General features: G+C 40.5%; 1 protein-coding gene across 3 annotated transcripts in view; it reads left to right on the forward strand.

The window, feature by feature from the left end:
• Positions 1–7,974: 7,974 nt before the first annotated feature.
• LOC114636980 (complement C5-like) overlaps positions 7,975–19,945 on the forward strand; it is an 18,411-nt gene continuing 6,440 nt past the window's right edge. For 2 of the 3 annotated variants that reach the window (XR_003713715.1, XM_028785102.1), the window contains exons 1-5: positions 7,975–8,081; positions 10,656–10,851; positions 14,350–14,512; positions 18,694–18,764; positions 19,100–19,191. Coding sequence is in view for 2 of the 3 variants with exons in the window: in XM_028785102.1 (XP_028640935.1) it covers positions 7,993–8,081; positions 10,656–10,851; positions 14,350–14,512; positions 18,694–18,764; positions 19,100–19,191 (611 nt within the window). In the remaining variant the exon portion in view is untranslated. The remainder of the gene's footprint in view (positions 8,082–10,655; positions 10,852–14,349; positions 14,513–18,693; positions 18,765–19,099; positions 19,192–19,945) is intronic. The other variant, XM_028785103.1, reaches the window with a different exon arrangement.

Here is a 19,945-nt window from a genome sequence, read left to right on the forward strand (position 1 = left end):
AAACTGAGTCTTCTCACATCCATTGCCAATACCTCCTCACCTAGGCTTGAAACTTTGTGATTCCCCATGCAGGCGGGGATTTTTGTCTGACTTGCTCATTTATGCTTTTTACCCCCAAGTCTCACAGAGTAAGGTAGAGTTTATAAAAAATATATTTTCCATGATAAATATAAATCCTGTCTTAGATGCTTAAGAAGTAGATATCAGAAAATGATCTGATTCTAAATGAAAATATCAGATCACCTGCTGCCATTCATAAAATATCAAACTTCACAGACTGCCTTTACTGTTTTCTCTCAATTAACTGGGTTTTTGCTGCTGTTCCTGTTTCTTGTCCTGTATTCATTTTGTCAATATGTAGATATAAAATAACCCTAACATGTAAGTATTCTGTGGGTATGCTTTGTGATTGAATTTAGATACCATATTGGCTCTCAAAGAGATGGTATCATAGTGAAAAATGCAGAATAGGGCGTAGAGGCAGGGGAGTAGAATTGCAGACTTCCCTTTTGAGATCATGTGAACCTAGGAGTGCATTTGGCTCCAGAATGTGAAGACCTTTGATGTCTGGCATGTCATAACAAACAAACACACACAATCCACCTGCATTATCCCTAGGCGTTTTGCAGTGCTGACGTTTATGATATTTGCAGTCTACCTCTACTCTAAAGAAGGCCAGGGCCAAGCTTAAATGCTCAGATCCAGCTAGAACCAGTCTTGCACATCTGGAACACCTCTGTCTCTGAACTGTACCCCCTAAAGCCAGATTCACTGTTCACTTTCCTAAGGTTAAAATAATTCTCCCGTGTGAGTGAAAGGGCATAGCCCCCAAACACTGAAGACCAGAGCAGACAAAAGGCAAGTGCTACTTGCTTATGTCCAGCTCCACGCACCTGTGACTTTGTGACTAATTCTAAAGGTCTTATAAGTCAACTATGTGAACTGCTATATAAAGAAAGTGCCCCAACCGCTTCTATTTTCAGAAGAATGCTAGCTAGTTAATATAGAGAAAAGAACCTAATTAGGAATCCATCATTTTTGCAGCTCTCGGTATAGTGTTTTTGATTCCAAGAAAGATCTCCAGCAAATGGTAAAAGCCTTGCATGAGTTTGGGTGTGGTGGCATATGTCTGGAACCCAATTCAAGAGGCTGATGTTGAAGAATCTTAAGTTGCTGAACAGGCTGGCCCACACAATTATATCAGCCCTCAAAGCAACTACAGGCAGTGAGCAAATTAAAAAAAAAAAGTGCACGAAATATTGTTGATGAAATCACATCCACTTGGCCTCGACATGCCACTCTATAGATTATCCATGACTTACAGTGAAAGAAAGACTTCATGATGGGTCATGGGAAAGGAAAACCAAAGCATTCTTATTTGCTTTTCTTGGTGACATATCCTTCCTGACCCCTCAGTGTAATGATATGTAAATCAATACCTCAAGTCCAGCGTGTCTAAAGTAATTCTCAGTTAGTCCTTGAATGCCTGAAAAACTCAATTCCACAGAAGTATACAAATCATCTTTAGTCCATGAGCTGTACTACAGCCCCACTCTGTGACGCTCTTTCCTACAGCTAGAACAAACTGGGCAGCTGATAGTTTGAACGTTCTGTGCTTACTATAAAGGGGCTCTCAGGACTGACACTGATGAGACTGCAGAGAGAAGGGATGCTTTGTATTTAGCCAGCTAACCCTGAGAACTTAGTGCCAGCATGTGAGAAGTACCCCTCACCGTTTTGAAAGCATATTTACAAGGCATAACTCACGTCTATAAAATTCACTTGTTTTAAACACACTGATTGAATAATTTTAAAGTGAAGAGCCGTCACTCTTGCTGGTCTCCTCATGCTTGTCTGTGTTTGGCCTCCGTTCTCAGCCCTCGGTCCATGTAATTACTATCTATTTTTGGTCTCTATAGCTTTAGCTTTGCTCGACATTTATTCTAAATGATTCAAATTTGGTACAGATAGTTTAGTAAAGGAAAAAAACCCCCACAGAAATGGGCTCAAGGTTAAGGAATTAAATCAAGGATAAATCACTCACAGATAAGGAACAAGATAAAGGGCCCTAATTATTTCTTGAGTAACGGGGAAGAGCTGATATTGAAACTCCACGACAGCGGTGTCTGTGAGAAGGACCACAATCTCAACAGTGGTCTTTGGCAGAATGTAGACACTGCTAAACACTGACCCCACAGGGAGAAAAGGAAAGCACACCCTGACCTCCTACATCTATCTTCTGTGCTAGGGGACCTCTTGCTACTTAAAGAGGGACCATCCTAGAGTAGAGCAAAAATCTAAGCATGGAAGGTCAAATCTAAAACAACTAACATACTCATAAGTTAATTCAACAATTTTGGGCATTATTCTCTACTTTTTTCTCTTCTTGAAATGTTCTCTTCTCTTGGCTTCTGTTGTAGTTACTTTCCCTTGTGGGATAAGACACGATGACCAAGGCACCTTATAGAAGTAAGAATTTGCTGAGGGCAGTTTCCGTGGATGAGTCCATGACCATCAAGGCCAGGGGCAAGGAAGGAGGCAGGCAGGCGTGTGATGGAACTGTAGCAGCGAGGTCACATCTTGAGATGCAGCCATGAGGCGGAAATCGAGAGCTAACTGGAAATGCTGTGGGCTTTAGAAACTTCAAAGTGCACCCCTTGTGACACACCTCTCACAAGGCCACTTCCTAAGCCTTCCCAAACAGTTCCACCAACTGGGGACCAAGTATTCAAACATATGAGCCTACGAGGGCGGTTTTCATTCAAACCACTCTGTTTTCCATGGCAGCTTAAAAGATTTGGTTTCTGTATTAGTTACTGTCATCATCTCTTCAACAGAATGTTTGACAGAAATAACTTGAGGGGAGAATTTGTCATTTTATATCACACTTTCTTCAGTTTTTCAACCTTAACTCTGAGTCAGGATAAAAAGGTATGGAAATTTTGGGGATATAAGAAGGGGAGAGGAGCCCCTCATCCAGGAATCCACTAATGAAATGGATGTGTTATTTTCACATTAAAAATAGAATTTGAAGGGCTGGAAATATGAGTCAGCTGTTAAGAATACTTACTGGGGCTGGAGAGATGGCTCAGCGTTTAACACACTGATTCTTCATCTAGAGGTCCTGAGTTCAATTCCCAGCCACCACATGGTAGTTCACAACAATCTGTAATGGGATCCAATGCCCTCTTCTTGTGTGTCTGAAAAGAGCAACTGTTTACTTACATACATAAAATAAATATATCTTTTTTTTTTAAAGAATACTTAGTGATCTTGCAGAAGGCCCAGATTCAGTTCTCAGTACCTCATGGCAGCCCATAATCTCCTGCAACTGTAGTTCCAGGGGACACTTCTGACCTCTGAGGCTTCCAGCATGCATGTGGCTTCATACAAACGTTCACACACACACACACACACACACACACGTGTATATATGTACATGCATATGTATATACTTATATATATGTGCATATATGGAGATAGATAGATAGATAGATAGATAGATAGATAGATAGACAGACACATTAGGGTTTGGATGAATATTTGATATTGCATGTCATGTCATTGTCTTCAATGTTGGTGATCGTTCCCAGACATCTTAGCAATACATCAGGGAAGGTCTTTGAAATACCAGTTCTGAGCACACTAAATTTCACATGCTAATTAGATATACAAGTGGTGACTTTGTCTAAAGCAGTTACAGTTGTGGTGTTTAAGAGAAAAGTCCAGGAAATCAAGTGAAGGTTTGTTAGTATTCACATATCCTGGTCAAATGCGTTCAGTTGGCTATGACTCCTTGATGAATGTAGAGAGAGAATATCTACTCCAGCATTGGAAAGTGAAGCCTGTAATGGGGATGTGAATTTGGTTGTCATCAGTAGAGAAATGGTGACTTCTCCATGTACAGCAGTGATTCTCAACCTTCACAATGCTGCAGTCCTTTAATGCAGTTCCTCATGTTGTAGTAACCCCCTAAACATAAAATTATTTTTGTTGCTACTTCATAACTATAATTTCACATCTATTATGAGTTGCAGTGTAAATATCTGTTTTCCAATGGTCTTAGGAGACCCCTGTGACCTTCAATGTTCAAAGAGGCCTGGACCCTCAGGTTGAGAGCCACTGATGTACCGGCATCAGTGGATGACAAAGGATGTGGTGACAAGTTTCAATAGAAACTTCAAACAGCTCCCATGAAGAGCCTGCTGGATTCTGTGTATTTAATAGGGACACAGGCTTCATTTTCCATAAATTCTAAGCTATGCACACACCAACCTAGAGATTTTCAACAAGGGGCCTCTTTTTTTGTTTTGTTTTGTTTTTCAAGACAGGGTTTCTCTGTGAGTTCCTGGCTGTCTTGGAACTCACTCTGAAGACCAGGCTGGCCTCGAACTCAGAAATCCACCTACCTCTGCCTCCCAAGTGCTGGGACTAAAGGTCCGCGCCACAACCCGGGGCCTCTTTGCCCTCTTTGCCCTCTTTGCCCTCTCCTTCTCCAACAGGAACCTTTGACAGTATAGGTGACTTAATTGCTCCAAAGGTTCTACTGCCATCTAGAGGGTGGAGGCCAGGTTTGCCCAGCAGTCGGCTGTGCCCAGGACAGTTGTCCATAGCAAAACCCAACCAGTCAATCATTACCCCTACCCTGCAGGAGTGCTGCTGTCCAGAAACATTAACTTTACCTGAGCTACTTTTCTTCAGTCACAAGTTGAAAAGAAAGAACTTTGAAAGTTGCAATATTTGGGAATGCTAAAGGTTTGTGTGCGAAGTTATGCAAGTCCTGGCAACAGCATGAAGTTTGACCTGAGGCTCCCAGTGTTTGTTACTGTGTTTGCTTCACTCCAGGTGATAATGTGAGCCCATACACAAACACGCGCACAAAGCAAGCAGCGTAAACTATGCTTCTGTGGCTGACAGCATCACAGACACCTTTGAAAGAAGCCTAATGCTGTGTTTTTTACTTACATGGTTTGACTTTTGCCTAAATGATGGCAAAAGCTCTCTGTTTAAATTAGATTCATCTTTCACAATCCAGCTGAACCATTTTACAGACGTCCTTCTGAGATAATGTGCTGGGTGATTAAGACAAATTGGTCAATTTACATCACTTCTGGGACACACATAAGAGACGCCTTCAGAGACATTTGCACATCAGATTCTGCTTTGTCCACCTCTGTCCCTCTAACAAGTATGAGCATGTTGGTAAGCTGTAGATGGGGCCTTAACAGTTGGTGGCCGCTAGGGAAGAATCTTCAGCTTTTTAACTCCTGTGGCCCCTGATAAGTTGACCAGGCTTCAGTGGATAATCCCACATCCATGCATATGCAAATTAGACCCAGTATTATATGTGTTTATTAATGTATATGTAATATATATATATATATAAAATAAGGACATGCAGTAGAGAGTAGGGGACCTGTCTGGAAGGGCCTGGAAGGGAAGAATGTGGTATAAAAATGATTGAAACACATTATTTTCATGTATAAATACTTAAGGAATATGTTAGGAATGCAAATTAAATAGTGCTGACACAGCATTGACAAGCAATGGCAGTTTATACAAATATGTTTGGAGACATTTGTTTTCTTGCAAATAGTAAATATATAGGGAGACAGAAAGAATTATAATAAAGAAATATATAACTAAAACACTTTCTCCTGAATGCAAAACATTATGAAAATAAATTTAATTAGAAATCTTAAAGGTAAAATCTTATTTACATATACATTTATTTCTCAATACATTTGCCTGTGATTTTATTCACATATAAATGACTCGAATCAGTTGTGACAGGAATCTTAGTCTTCAGTTCTTACATGAAAGCTGTGACAATCCACTGGAAGGTATACATTTTTTAAACGAAGCACATTGTGTCTGAATGAATGCTGATTCTCAGTGTGTGGGTGTGGGAGTGTGCACTTTCTGCTGAATTCTAAACTTCTGGGTTAGTTAGTAATGCCAGCAGTCTCAATGTGACATGGTAGGGCACTGCCCCTTCTCTGGCTGGCAGATTGAGGACGCATTCCTTGTCCCTCCATAGAAGATGTCGGTTGTTCATAGACTGTTTCCAGTACCAAGGATGCCATCACTCAGGTGCTCTCTAAGAGGGATGGCCCTGTTAACCTTGTCCAGTCCAGATCCATCCTCAAATCCTGTCAGCATGAAAATAAATGTACATAGGTTTCTATCAATATCAGAAGCAAGTAGAACTCATCGGATATTATTAAGGTGTGGTGGTTTGAATCTGCTTGGCCTATGGGAAGTGGCACTATTAGGAGGTGTGACCTTGTTGGAAGAGGTGTAGTCTTGTCACTCTGGGGCTAGGCTTTGAGACACTCCTCCTTAGTTGCCTGGAAATCAGTCTTCTCTTGTCTGCCTTTGGATCAAGGTGTAGAAGTTTTGGTTCCTCCAACTCCACATCTGCCTGGATGCTGCCATGTTTCCTGCCATGATGATCATGGGCTGAACCTCAGAGCCTGTAAGGCAGCCCCAGTTAAATGTTTGCCTTTATAAGAGTTGCCTTGGTCATGGTGTCTATTCACAACAGTAAAACCCAAACTGAAACATAAGGTTTGAAGCTACAGCATCCCCAAACACATGTTAAAGGCTTCTTTGCCAGCTGATGGGACTAGCAACAATTTTGGAATTTTGGTTTCTTTAAAAACACAGAAAAAATATAAGATTGTGTTTTCGTTTTAATCTCAGATGTGAGATATGGGGCTGCTTCAGACTGTCCACAGCAGCTGATTATGATTTGCCTCGTGTTCTAGCAGAAACATGGTTTTGCCAGCTGCAGATAGTTTCTGTGATGGTGTGACATTTGGAATTCTGGGAACTTTTCAGAGGGTACATAAACGGGAGAGCCCCTAGAGATAATGTAGGTGAAGTTGGTCACTTAGGGACTTTGTTTGCAGTTTGTTAGTAGCCATGGTCATAGAGGAAACAAAAGGAAAGAAGTTAGATTCAGTGATTTTTCTAATTGTTCTCTCCCCTCTCTTCGTATCTCTCCTGTATAGTGTTAGTGGGTGAAACCAGGGTTGGGGGGAAATAAAGGGTGGGAAAAGAAGAATCTACAAAGTAGCAAAGACCAGCTATAGATGGGGCTTCATCGGAACAACTGGATCACAAGTACTCTGACCTATCAGTGGGTGACTCCACTATGGGGTCTTAGTTTGATGGCCTTATTGGAAGGTGGTAAGGATTTTTTTTTTTTTGGTTTTTGTTTGTTTGTTTGGTTGGTTGGTTGGTTTGGTTTGTTTTTCGAGACAGGGTTTCTCTGTGTAGCCCTGGCTGTCCTGGAACTCACTCTGTAGACCAGGCTGGCCTCGAACTCAGAAATCTGCCTGCCTCTGCCTCCCAAGTGCCAGGATTAAAGGCATGCACCACCACCGCCCGGTCAAGGTGGTAAGGATTTAAGAGATGGGCTTATTTATAGAAGAAAATGACCAGGCATACTATGCCTTTGAAAGGTATCTTGTGTCTGCTTCTTCCTGTCATCGGCTCTCCTGTCAGGAGGAGGGGGCTCCAATGCATGCTCTCCACTGTTCTGTGTGGCTCACCATGCCTGGGCCAGAAGCAAGGAAGACAGGGCTGAGACCCCAGACACCATGAGTAAAATAATTCTCTCTTCCATTAAATTGTTTCAGGTATTTGTCACAGTGAGGATGTGCTGAACAATGGGAGAGCATCAGAGCAAATGACCCAGAGAGAAAGCGAAAGGCAAAGAGGTTCCTGCCTTTGAGCACCAGCCTGTCTTCACAGGGCCAGTCTCTCACGGTTGAGTCTTTATTTTGCATTAATGAAAGTACACTTTCTGGTGCAAATTCCTACACGATTCCTTCTGCCTGTGTTCCTGGGCTTGAAAGGTTGTTTCTGTTCTGAGTTCAGTTGTCTTATGTAGTGATCCCTTTTCTTTGTGTTAATAATTAACACGACCTAGTTGATCCCCAAATTTCATGTTCACTTCAAAGTAACTTCAAAGAGGTGACCTATATGGTTTTGATACCGTCTCAAGCCATGGGCTTTTGGGGAACGCTTCTGGTTTTGATCTTCCTTGAGCCAAGCTGGGGACAGGAACAAACGTAAGTGAAGCAAAGCATCTTAGTTGTATGGTGTATGCCAGCTGGGATGACTGATAAGTACGTTCTATCATCAGACTGAGCGAGTCTGACGTTTTAGCTCCTCTGAGACACCCGGTGTACAAGCTCATCTGAATGAGAAAGTCCTGCTGAGTTAAGAGTCCCTGGGTAGCTAACCCAGGCAGCTGTTGGCAGCTGCCTGTAAAGGGGAACAGATTACTCAAAGTCCTAGTCAACAAAAACTTAGCCAAAGACTACATGCCCGTGCGCACACACGAGTGTGAGCACACACACACACTTTGTTGTTTTGTTCATTTATGTTTGGTTCTTGGTTTATTTGTGTTTTTTGTTGTTGTTGTTACAGCTAAGCCACAGTTACTTGAGGATCAGCTCTTTTTTTACTTAGCTTATTTTACATTTCAAAAATTTTCAAAAAAAAGTTTTGATCGTAATCTTTTACCTTTCCTAATTCTTCCTAGATTCACCCCCAAGTTCATATCCTCTTTCTCTCTTCAAAAACAAGCACACAAACAAACAAACGAGCAGTATCGAGGGAACTCAGACTCAGAACCCAGACTCCCATGGTTCACGCAGAGAAACATTCTGAATTCTTTCTACAGCGTCGAGTTGGCCTTTACTGGAAGGCAGCTCCTAACTTTTTCAGAAACAGTGACAAAGCAGATCATGAACAACTCGGGAATCAATCACTTCATGGATAAATTGTTTGGTTCGATAACTGTCCGTTGAGCACTTCCTACGTGGCCCGCAGTGAGGGGATGACCGGCAGAAGAGCTTTCCTCGAGCTTTTATCACTTAAGTTATAAGTTGAAATATAACTTAAAAATATTATAATATTGGCAGTTGCCTGCAATAATTCTCAGATTAGGTGATGAGTGCACCCCTATCTGTTGGGGCATTATATGACTCAGTGTCTGAGTCCTCTGGGGTTAAAACATACTTCTCTTCTGTGTAGTCTTTCTCCATTTTTTACTGTTCAGATTAGATGCTCTTGTGATTTTTTTATTGTTGTTGTTTTTATAAGTTCCTACTTAATGAGGTAATTAAGAAAACCATACAATTTAAAATTTGTATTTCAAAACCTGGCATGGCTGGGTGTGTGGCACACGCCTTTGATCCCAGGACCCTGGAGGCAGAGGCTGGAGGATCTCTTGCATTCAAGGCCAGCCTGGTCTACTAGGCAGAGAAACTCTCTCAGGAAAACAACAAAACTGTGTTTCAAAGCTTGCCTTCAATTAGATTTTTTTTTTGTTTTTTGTTTTCTGGTTTTGTTTTGTGGGTTTGTTTTTTTTTTTTGTAAAAATTCCAAGCAAAACAAAACTGAGGAGGGGATGTAGACTTGTAACCCTGACCCTAATTATAAACATAGAAACTGCTAAAATCTTGCCTCACTTAGTTACTTATCAACCGTTTGGCCTTGATCAAATTACTTTTGTTCACATGTAGCGTAGGAATAATAGCCATGCCTGGGACATCCCTGATTTTCTGTAGGGAATGAAAGAGTTCTATCAATTCCTATCAGAGCTTGGGTCACAGAAAGCCTCGGTCGCATGCTGAGCTACTGCAGAGTATCTCAGCTCAGGACTCTGTCCTTCAGTTTGTAGGCAGTTCCCTGGTGCATCTGTATTGTAGGTTTACCTTTACCCACTGATGAAACACAGGTCTCAGATCTCTTTCTTTCGACTACTTTAGTGAGTGTCATTCTTTCTTGAGTAGTAGCATGGTAATGTTTTATGGACGTGCACTTATTTAGTTCACCACAGAAAAAGGTGACAGAACAGGCAAGGGACGTAACCTCACTCAGCCATTGGAAGACAGAGCTGGTGTTTAGTGACCAGTGCCTATTTGATATTTTTCTTCATTGGAGAACAGTGACCCCACTTAGGTGTTCTAGTCAACCTTGTTTTTGTGTGTTTTTATTTTACATTAGCATATGAAATGTTAATGCTTTATGACCTTATTTAGTCCTCTTCAGGTAAAGTAGGCCAGTAATCCACTGTTACTAACTTAACTGTAAACCAAATTCCCTGCTCTGGTTTTTGAGACTTAGTTTCAAATTATTTCTTCTAGGAAACCTTGCTGAATTTGTCATAGATCACAAAATGAGTGTAGTTTTCTAATCATGACTATTAGAAAATACATCTATAGTGAGATGACCATGAATCAGGGGTACAAGAATGTGTCCCTGTCCTAGGGTTTCATTGCTGTGAACAGACACCATAACCAAGGCAACTCTTAAAAGGACAGCATTTAATTGGGGCTGGCTTACATGTTCAGAGGTTCAGTCCATTATCATCATGTCAGGAAACATGGTAGCATCCAGGCAGACATGGTGCTGGAGAAGGAGCTCAGAGGTCTACATCTTGTTCCAAAGGCAGACAGGAGAATACTGGTATCCTCAGGCAGCTAGGAAGAAGCTCACTTGCCCACTCCAACAGCAATACACAAGGCCACACCCACTCCAACAAGGCCACACCTCCTAATAGTGCCACTCCCTGTGGGTCAAGCTTATTAAAACCACCACAGTTGCCAAAGCTACTGAGCCTTTTTCTGTTTCAGCAGATACATCATTTCAACCCCAATCGTCTTCCGAGTTGGAGCTCCTGAAAATATTACAGTTGAAGCCCACGGCTACACTGAGGCATTTGACACAACCATCTCTGTAAAAAGTTATCCTGATGAAAATGTTCATTACACTTCGGGCACTGTTAATTTATCACCAGAAAATAAATTCCAAAACTCTGCAGTCTTAACAGTAAGTATTTGTCTTTCTTTTGAAATTATAAATATAAAATATTTTTGGATAATATGTATAGTTTTGAATATTGATAGCATAGAGACCTGATCATTTGTATCCGTCTACCATTGTGTAATTATTACATGACTATCACTAACTGATAACAATGAGGTCATCACAATTCCTTTTTTTATATATTTGTTAAATGATTTATTTATTTTTATTTTATGTGCATTGGCATTTTGCCTGCATGCATGTTTGTGTAAAGTTGTCAGATCTCCTGGAACTGGAGTTATAGACTGTTGTGAGCTGCCATGTAGATGCTGGGAATTGAACCTGGGACCTTTCAAGGAACAGCCAGCACTCTTAACCCCTGAGCTATTTCTTCAGCCCCTGCCCCCAAATTCATTTGTTAAAAGATCTGTCTATCTACCTACCTACCTATCTATCTATCCATCCATCATCTATCTATCTATCTATCTATCTATCTATCTATCTATCTATCTATCTATCTATACCATGTGTGTTCAGGTGCCCAAGAAGGCCAGAAAGTGTCAGATCTCCTGGAACTGGAGATTGTGAGTTGCCCCATGCAGGAACTTAGAGCAGAACCCCAAGTCCTCTGCAAGGACAGCAAGTGCTCTTAGCCACTAAGCCATCTCTGCCGACCCTGAGTTAAACAATATTCTAAACAGAATTTTGTTTGCTTTTTAAGCAACGCATCCAAATGTTAACAATTTTTATTAGAAAATAAAATTATATCAATGTGGAAACAGCAGAGAAACATAAACATGCATATTTATAACATTTGTTCAAGCTTCAGTAGTCTATGGTTAGATGCATAGTATCCCAAACTAGTAAAATTATTGTTTTCTTTTTTCTTTAAACAATACATGACTTCCTTCCTCTTTCCAGTGATAATGGGGCACTGTGCATGGGACCAGGGTCTCATGTTAGGCCAGACCTCTGGCACTGAGCTACAGCTGCAGCCACCAGTGAAATGATACTGCAGGGAACGGCTCTCATTGACAATCAGCGAGAGAAAGAACAAGCTTAAGCTAATGACCTTTTCTTCTATTAAAACATTTCCAGGCAGGGATATAGTTCAGTGGTCGAGTGCTTGCCTGGCATGCACAAGGCTCTGGGTTTAAATCCCAGAGTCATGAAGAGTCATTTTAATACATTTGTTTGGAAAAGTATTTGCATCTCACTTATTAAACATTGTGATAACAGAAAACCATAAAAATGAGAGAATGTCAGCTTTAAAAGAGGCTCTGTTGCTCTATAGAAACTGATGTTTCTCTACAGTGAGACATTCATACAGATAGTAAAACCAACAATGTTATAAAGGCCTTAAAGTAAGAAGTGTACAAATTTTCTAATATTTTTTTAAGTTTTTATGGTTTTATATTGATCTTTAAAATCTTTAAGTTAAAATTTTTTTCTTTATTTGCATGTTTGCTTGTGTGCCTGCATGAGTTTATGTGTACAATGTACACTACACGCTAGTCCTCAGATGCTAGAAAGGCCAGCCAGGTTCCCTGGAAACTGTAGTTACAGGTGACTGCGAGCTACCTGATGTGGAGGCTGGGAAAGAAAACCCCAGGTTCTACACACGAACACTAAGCACGCCTAACCACTGAGATATACTGCTAGTCCTTATTTTAGTTGTAAATATCTAAAAATCATAGGAGTGGATTTCTACTTAATTTAAGTATATATATGAAATACATATATTTCATGTTGAAAATGATTTTTCATTTCATTGTAAGTAACAAAATGTCAATGCTGTGAATTGTTCATATCTTTTAATCTTTGAAAATGATGTATATGGCCTGGCGGTGGTGGCACACGCCTTTAATCCCAGCACTCGGGAGGCAGAGGCAGGCGGATTTCTGAGTTTGAGGCCAGCCTGGTCTACAGAGTGAGTTCCAGGACAGCCAGGGCTACACAGAGAAACCTTGTCTCAAAAAAAAAAAAAAAAGAAAAGAAAATGATGTATATGTTTATATGTGTGTGTGTATGTGTATGTGTATGTGTGTGTGTATATAATATATACTACAACTCATAATTGAGAAACATTGCTTGAAATAAATTCTAAGCAGACATAGGAATTGTTCCATTAATACTCTGGAGAATGAATGTAAAAAATTTTTTCAATTACTACGTCTATAAAAATGTAAAGTTTGTTTCCCCCGACTATTGCTTTCTCCAGCCACATTTGAATTATGAAGCATGGTAGCCACCAGCCATATTTGCCTTTAAATTAAAATCAATTAAATTCCCCTGATGTAATACTTCAGTTCCTCCATGACACTAGCCATGTTGTGAGTGCTAGAGTAGCCATATGTGACAACTGGCTCCCATATTAGACAGCACAGCCAGAAGACATGTCTGCCATTTTCCCTCCCTCCATTCCTCCTGTTCCTTCCCACCTCTCTCTCCTCCAGGTCCACCCCTCCTTTGTTTCCCTTCAGAAAACAGCAGGCTTCCTAGGAACGTGGTATAACAAAATAAGACTAAGTATAAACCCTCAGATATCACGGCTGGGAGAGGCAACCCAGTAGGAGGAAAAGGGTCCCCAGAGCAGATGAAAGAGTCAGAGATACACCCCACTCGGAATGTTAGGAGTCCCACAGAAACACCAAGCCAACAACTGAGAGAGAAGCTGTAGTTTGTTTTTTATAATACATCCCACTACAGAAAAATCTGTAGATTTTTACTGTTTTCAAATTTTTATAATAATCTCATAGCAGTTGATTTCAGTAATTAACTTTACCCCATGTTTCCAAACCCTAAATTATCATAGAAATACCTTTGATTATCTATGTTAATACATTCAGTCCCCATATCACTGAATATAAAGGTGGTGATGTCATCATGCATGAAGACTGGAGTGCATGTATCTGTACTGTGATTGCAGAAGTGGAGTAATGTTATGTGTCCAAGCTATTGGCCAGGATATTACAGGCGGAATGGAGAAAACAATTCATCCAGAAGCCAATATGTAGCCCCGGTTGTCCTGGAACTCACCCTGTAGACCTGGCTGGCCTCAAACTCACAGAGATCCACCTGCTTCTGCCTTCCGAGTGTTTAGAGCAAAGGTGTGCACCAGTATGCCTGGCTCATTACTATTTTAATTTCAAGTGTACCGATATTTTGCCTGCATGTAGTTTTGGGTACAATTGTGTGCAGTACCCAACGAGGCCAGAAGAGGGCATAGATACGATCACTTGAAACTGGAGTCAGAGGTGGTTTCTGTTATCAAGTGCATGCTGGGAACTGAACCTTTTGTCTTCTGGAAGATCAACAGGTGCTTCTAACTGCTCAGCCATCTCTCTAGCTGAGTGAATCTCTTTTAAAAAAATGGTGCAATACTCAAGCTCACTCTTGGTCTTAATGAGATAATAATTATAATAATAACAATATCATCATTATTATTATTAATATTTAGGTCAACATACTTTACAACTTTACAGTCACACATTCCCATTGATGGATTTTGTTATCTTACAGATTCAGGCCAAACAGTTGTTTGAAGGACAAAACTCGTTTTCAAATGTGTATTTGGAAGTCGTGTCAAAGCATTTTTCCAAATTAGAAATGATGCCAATCATCTATGACAACAGCTCTCTCTTCGTTCACACCGACAAGCCTGTGTACACTCCACAACAGCCTGGTAGGGTACATGATGCTTCTTTCTGGGGGGGGGGGGAAGTTGATGCAAATATGTGCAACTTTTAATACCTGGAATTAAATGGAGATGATTTCTACTTAAAAGAAGCTCAAATCCTAATGACATTTATACTTTCAAATAACATTTTCATTTTTAATTTATAGAGGAGCTGATAAATCACACAATCAATGATCATTTTATCCACCTTGTTAAAGAAATTATTCATCGAAAATACAGAAGACATAATTACAAATACACTTTTGGCACTGGGAAATGATTTATCTTAAAATCTTGTTTATAAAACATTCTTGGAGGCTGGAGAGAGAGATGACTCAGCAGTTAAGAGCACTGACTGCTTTTCCAGAGGTCCTGAGTTCAACTCCCAGCAACCACATGGTGGCTCACAACCATCTGTAATGGGATCTGATGTTCTCTTCTGGTGTGTCTGAAGACAGCTACAGTGTACTCATATAAATAAAATAAGTAAATCTTTAAAAAAAAAAATTCTTGGATTTGGCAGCCAGTCAAGTTAGAAAAAGAAAACCAAAAGAAAAAGATTCGGTGTTTTGCAGGGATTAAAGTACACGGCAGAAATGTCTAGATGCTGATTTTCTATGTTTATCCACCTAAGAAAAGGTCTGCCAAGCATGGTTTCATAGCTTCAGTGTTACCGTTAGAGGAGACTGGCAGAAGCCATGAACTCCATGACTGAGGAAAACCTATGTTTCCACCCAAAGAACTCAAAATAAGACATAAACAAATGTCAACACTGTTTATAAAATATTCTGTTTTTCCCTCTGCCACTTGTCATCACTAGCTTCTAATCCACAGCTACAGATGGCTTTACACAAGCCCCGCATGCGATGGGAGGAAGCTGGGATGTTACATTGAAGGTACCCTGGGGCAAGGACCAACAATAGCAGGCAGGACCACTCTGTTTTGCTTTGTCCTGTTTCTTAACCTTGCTCATAGCAGATATCTCCTAATTTTGGCAATGGTGTCAGTAGTGAGGTAGACCGGGACTCTATGAAGCCACCACACCATTAAGCAAGAGGACCGGTTATACTGGCTGGGCAAGCAAAGACCTAGACAGGGTGAGGATGTTGCCACCACCTTAGCCAGAACCACTACTGTGACCCCAGCAAGACGATTTGGTATATGAGACAGTAGCCTCTGCCCATAAGACTATTCTAAAGTCCTTTATCCTACTGATGTATGTAATGTGAAGATATGTGAAGGAGTATCAGCTTAAGCATCTTTGCATAAAGACTTAAGTCTTTATCTACTATGCCCGCTCCTTTCCACAACTGTGGACTCAAGCCAAACTGACCTCAGCTCCATTGCTTTTCCTGCCATTTTCTCATCCATATGAAAGTGGTGCAATGTGCTGTCACCTCTGCCTAGAACATTCTTAACCCTTCTTTTGCCTCAGTTACCTCCTGCTGGTGTCATCTTATAGACAGATCCCCCTAGGACTCTGTAATTATAGCTTGTCCTGCCACCCCCACCCCATCCCTCACATCTTCAAACACTTTCTGTCTCCTTTTACCTTGTCAGTGCAGGGGATAAAAACCCAGGGCCTCCTACATCCCAGGCAAGTGCTCCATCACTGAGGCACTTTTTCAGCCCTCTCTTGTTCTCTCAAAAAGCGAGTGTCCTCTGTAGCACCCCATGGGCCTGGAAATTCACGAAATTGTATTTTCTCTCTCCTACACAATGTTAGAAGACATCCATATCTGACTGGCTTCACTACTCTGATTTCACTGTCTGGCACACAAGGCATTTTAATAAGTCACATCTTTGACATACTGATTTTATTGATCTTGCCTCTGATATGTTAAGATTAATATTCTAAGTTAACTAAAAGCTAGGTTAGAAACTATGCAAATAATAGTCACTGAAATAATAGTGATAATGTAAACATTTGTTACTTGTTTTGTGCTGAGTCAGGGGAAACTGTTTCTTTGTATCTGTGAGTACCCACGTTGAGTCAATGTTCCTGTTTTACTAATTAGCTAAAATTTAAAGGTCAAGCTAACCCTGAACAGAGAAGTCAGCAATGAGAAGAGACCACAGTTTGGAACTTCAGGACCTGTGATCTTAGCTTTTGCCACATGCCGCTTAACAGTTCTTTCTTGATATCTGGACAGGGAAGGTGGGTTTATCCCCAGTCAGGAGGGCAAATTTGAGGTAGACAACATGGAAGGAAGGAGAGAGCAAGATGTGGGGGACTTACTGATCATAAATTTTACCTTGTTACCTTGGTAAAATCAGTTTTAATGGGACTTCTTTGTAGAGCTTACCCAGTACTGGCAAACAGTGGAAGTGACACTGATTTTATGGTACTATTTCTATTTGTGTGTATGTGTGTATGTGTGTGTGTGTGTGTGTGTGTGTGTGTGTATCAAGACTTGGCTGTGAAATGGTTTGAAAACCCGTGAAGAATTAAATTGTGTCACTGTGTCCCTAAAGAGCTGAGTTAGAAGTTCCACCATGTAGTTTTGTAGTTTAGGCAATCACATTACTGAGATTTCAGAGGCTTCTGCCTTCTGGTCCACAATGTGCCCTGAATCATAGGTAGGGGGTTGTGTTTTAGATGTAACATTTGGGACTGGGCATCCCATGATCACGTAATCTCTGAGCAGTTGAGTTGATATACCCACATAGATGAGGGAAATTTTAGAAGGCCTCAACCCTAGATGAAGAACTATATGGCTGATGAGATCGGGAGAATCAGCTTTGTCCTAGGATGTGCCCCCGATAGCTAATCCAATCCCGAGTAGCCAGCCCAAAACACATGTGCATAGGAGAGACATAGTAATGTGTGTACATAAATACAATAATAGAAAGGGGTAGAAATGATGCACTTACAGTACTCATGCTTGTAATTCTCAAAAAAATCAAAATGTTAAGGAAATATTGAACACAATAAACAAAACCAAAGAAGATATGTTAAGGGTTCAAATTCAAACTTGTAGAGATTAAAAACTGCAGTGTCCGAGATAAAAATATGCCAATGCTCCACTAATGTTTTTTTCTGTGAATCTATTTCTAAAGTATAAAAATAAATAAGCAAATTAAAAAATAAATAAGCTTTGATACACATACAAAATTTTTAAAGTAGAAGGTCTGGTAGGGTATTGAGGTGTGGCTCTAATCCCAGAACATGGTAGGCAGATGTAAACGGGTTGTGAATCACAGGCTAACCTGGGCTACTTAGCAAGCAAACAAAGGTTTAGTGATGTGTTTCTGTGACAGAATGCTTGCCTAGCATGGACAAGGAAGCTAGCAGTTCTGAGATGTTGCTACTATTCTTTTAAAGAAGAGAAAACAATCATAGGACCTAGTGCACAAATATACTGCAGTCACATGATGACAGTAATTTTGTAGGAAGAGCTAATTTGGAGCCTTGCTGGTTTTCGTAATTGGGAGGGTGTATGCTATCTGAACCAAACTCCCCATTTCTCAGTAAACTCTTCAGCCCCAAGGGAAGGTAGTACTGGATGCTTTCATATAACCCTCAGTGGATCTTACTCTTTTGATATTATAAAATTCCTGATAAATGGTGGCCTAATTACAGGTATAAGTAATTTTCTACTATATACTTGTTCTCAGCAAGTTTTATTTTATTTTATTTTTTAAACTATTTATTTATTTATATAAGTACCCTGTAGCTGTCTTCAGACACCCCACAAGAGGGCATCAGATATCATTGCAGATGGTTGTGAGCCACCATGTGGTTGCTGGGATTTGAACTCATGACCTCTGGAAGAGCAGTCAGTACTCTTAACCACTGAGCCATCTCACCAGCCCCCTCTCAGCAAGTTTTAGATAAGTATTTTCATAAAGTAAACTATCTTATTCAGTAGAAGTAACTCATAAGGATTTGCTTTAGAATGAAAGAATCTTTAGTAATGTATATGTTTACCAACCATTTTCTTGTACATTTGTTTTTATCTATGGATTGTGTAGTTTTTAATGAGATTTATCTCATTAAAGATGATATATATATATATATATATATATATATATATATGTGCGTGTGTGTGTGTGTGTAATTTTATTCATCATCAAGAATGCCATCCAGTGTAGTTTAGATCATTTTCACCCTGAAGGTGTTTGTTTCAAAACTCAGATCAGTCCTTGTCTAACAAGGTTTTTGACGATATCACTTATTCCTGCAGTAAAGGTTGGCGTCTACTCAGTGGAGAATGACTTAGTGCCAGTCACCAGAGAAACAGTCTTAACTTTCATAGTAAGTATTTACTTCGTGTCAGGGCACTTTCCTGACAGATGTAGGGACTGAGAAGGGCTGTTCTCATGGGAAAGCTCTCCCTTGGAGGGCCTGCTGTAAGAACCAACGCTTCATAAATGCTTGCTTGCCCTTCTGTCTCTCCATCCAGAGTTGAAGCAGCATTGCTCTCCTGTCCAGTGTGGGCTTCTTTCAACTCTAGCTTCCAGAATTGTGGGCCAAAAATAAATCTCTATTCTTTAAAACCTTCCTGGCACCAGATATTCTTTGATAACAACAAAAACTTAACTAAGGCAGGGGTGGATTTTCATGGTGTTGTTTGTTTTGTTTCCCCACAGGACCCTGAAGGATTCGAAGTTGACATAATAGAGGGACACAATCACACGGGGATTGCCTCCTTTCCTGACTTCGAGATTCCTTCTAATCCTAAGTATGTAAAAATGTTATTTTCTGACAAACACACCCGGAACTTCTGTTGACAGGCAGAGGTAATTCAGTGGAGCCACCTACTGCTGACAAAAGACGGCAAAGACATGGACATTCGAAATAAGTTAGGTCAATTCTTTTTATTTTTTTATTTTTTTGGTTTTTCGAGGCAGGGTTTCTCTGTGTAGCCCTGGCTGTCCTGGAACTCACTCTGTAGACCAGGCTGGCCTTGAACTCAGAAATCTGCCTGCCTCTGCCTCCCAAGTGCTGGGATTAAAGGCGTGCGCCACCACTGCCTGGCTGTCAATTCTTGACAGAACAAAAATGAATCCCAGATACAATAGCACAGCTCCAACATACCAAAAATCTACCCAGGATACTAAAGGAAGAGGATCACCTGAATGTTGGCTTTACCAGCCAGTCTGGGAAGCATAGTAAAACCTTATTTCAATAAATGAATATACGTACATACGTATGTACATACATACAGAAAAAGTTCCCAAATTTTCCCATCCATTATTTTTATTGAGAGAGTAACAAAAGTTTAGAAGAGAAAAGAATCTTTAAGTAATCCTTTTTGATTTTTCAACAAAACTATCAAGAGTTGCCTCTAAAGGAACCAAACAGAGCATTCATCTACAGACCGTGGGGGCTTGGTTACAGCCTAGTAGAAGGGCACTTTTGCCTAGACAGCACAGAGATTTGGTTTAATCTCTCTCTCTCTCTCTCTCTCTCTCTCTCTCTCTCTCTCTCTCTCT

The sequence above is a fragment of the Grammomys surdaster genome, unplaced genomic scaffold (genome assembly GCF_004785775.1).
Source record: "Grammomys surdaster isolate TR1022 unplaced genomic scaffold, NIH_TR_1.0 125098, whole genome shotgun sequence".
Lineage (NCBI taxonomy): Eukaryota > Metazoa > Chordata > Mammalia > Rodentia > Muridae > Grammomys > Grammomys surdaster.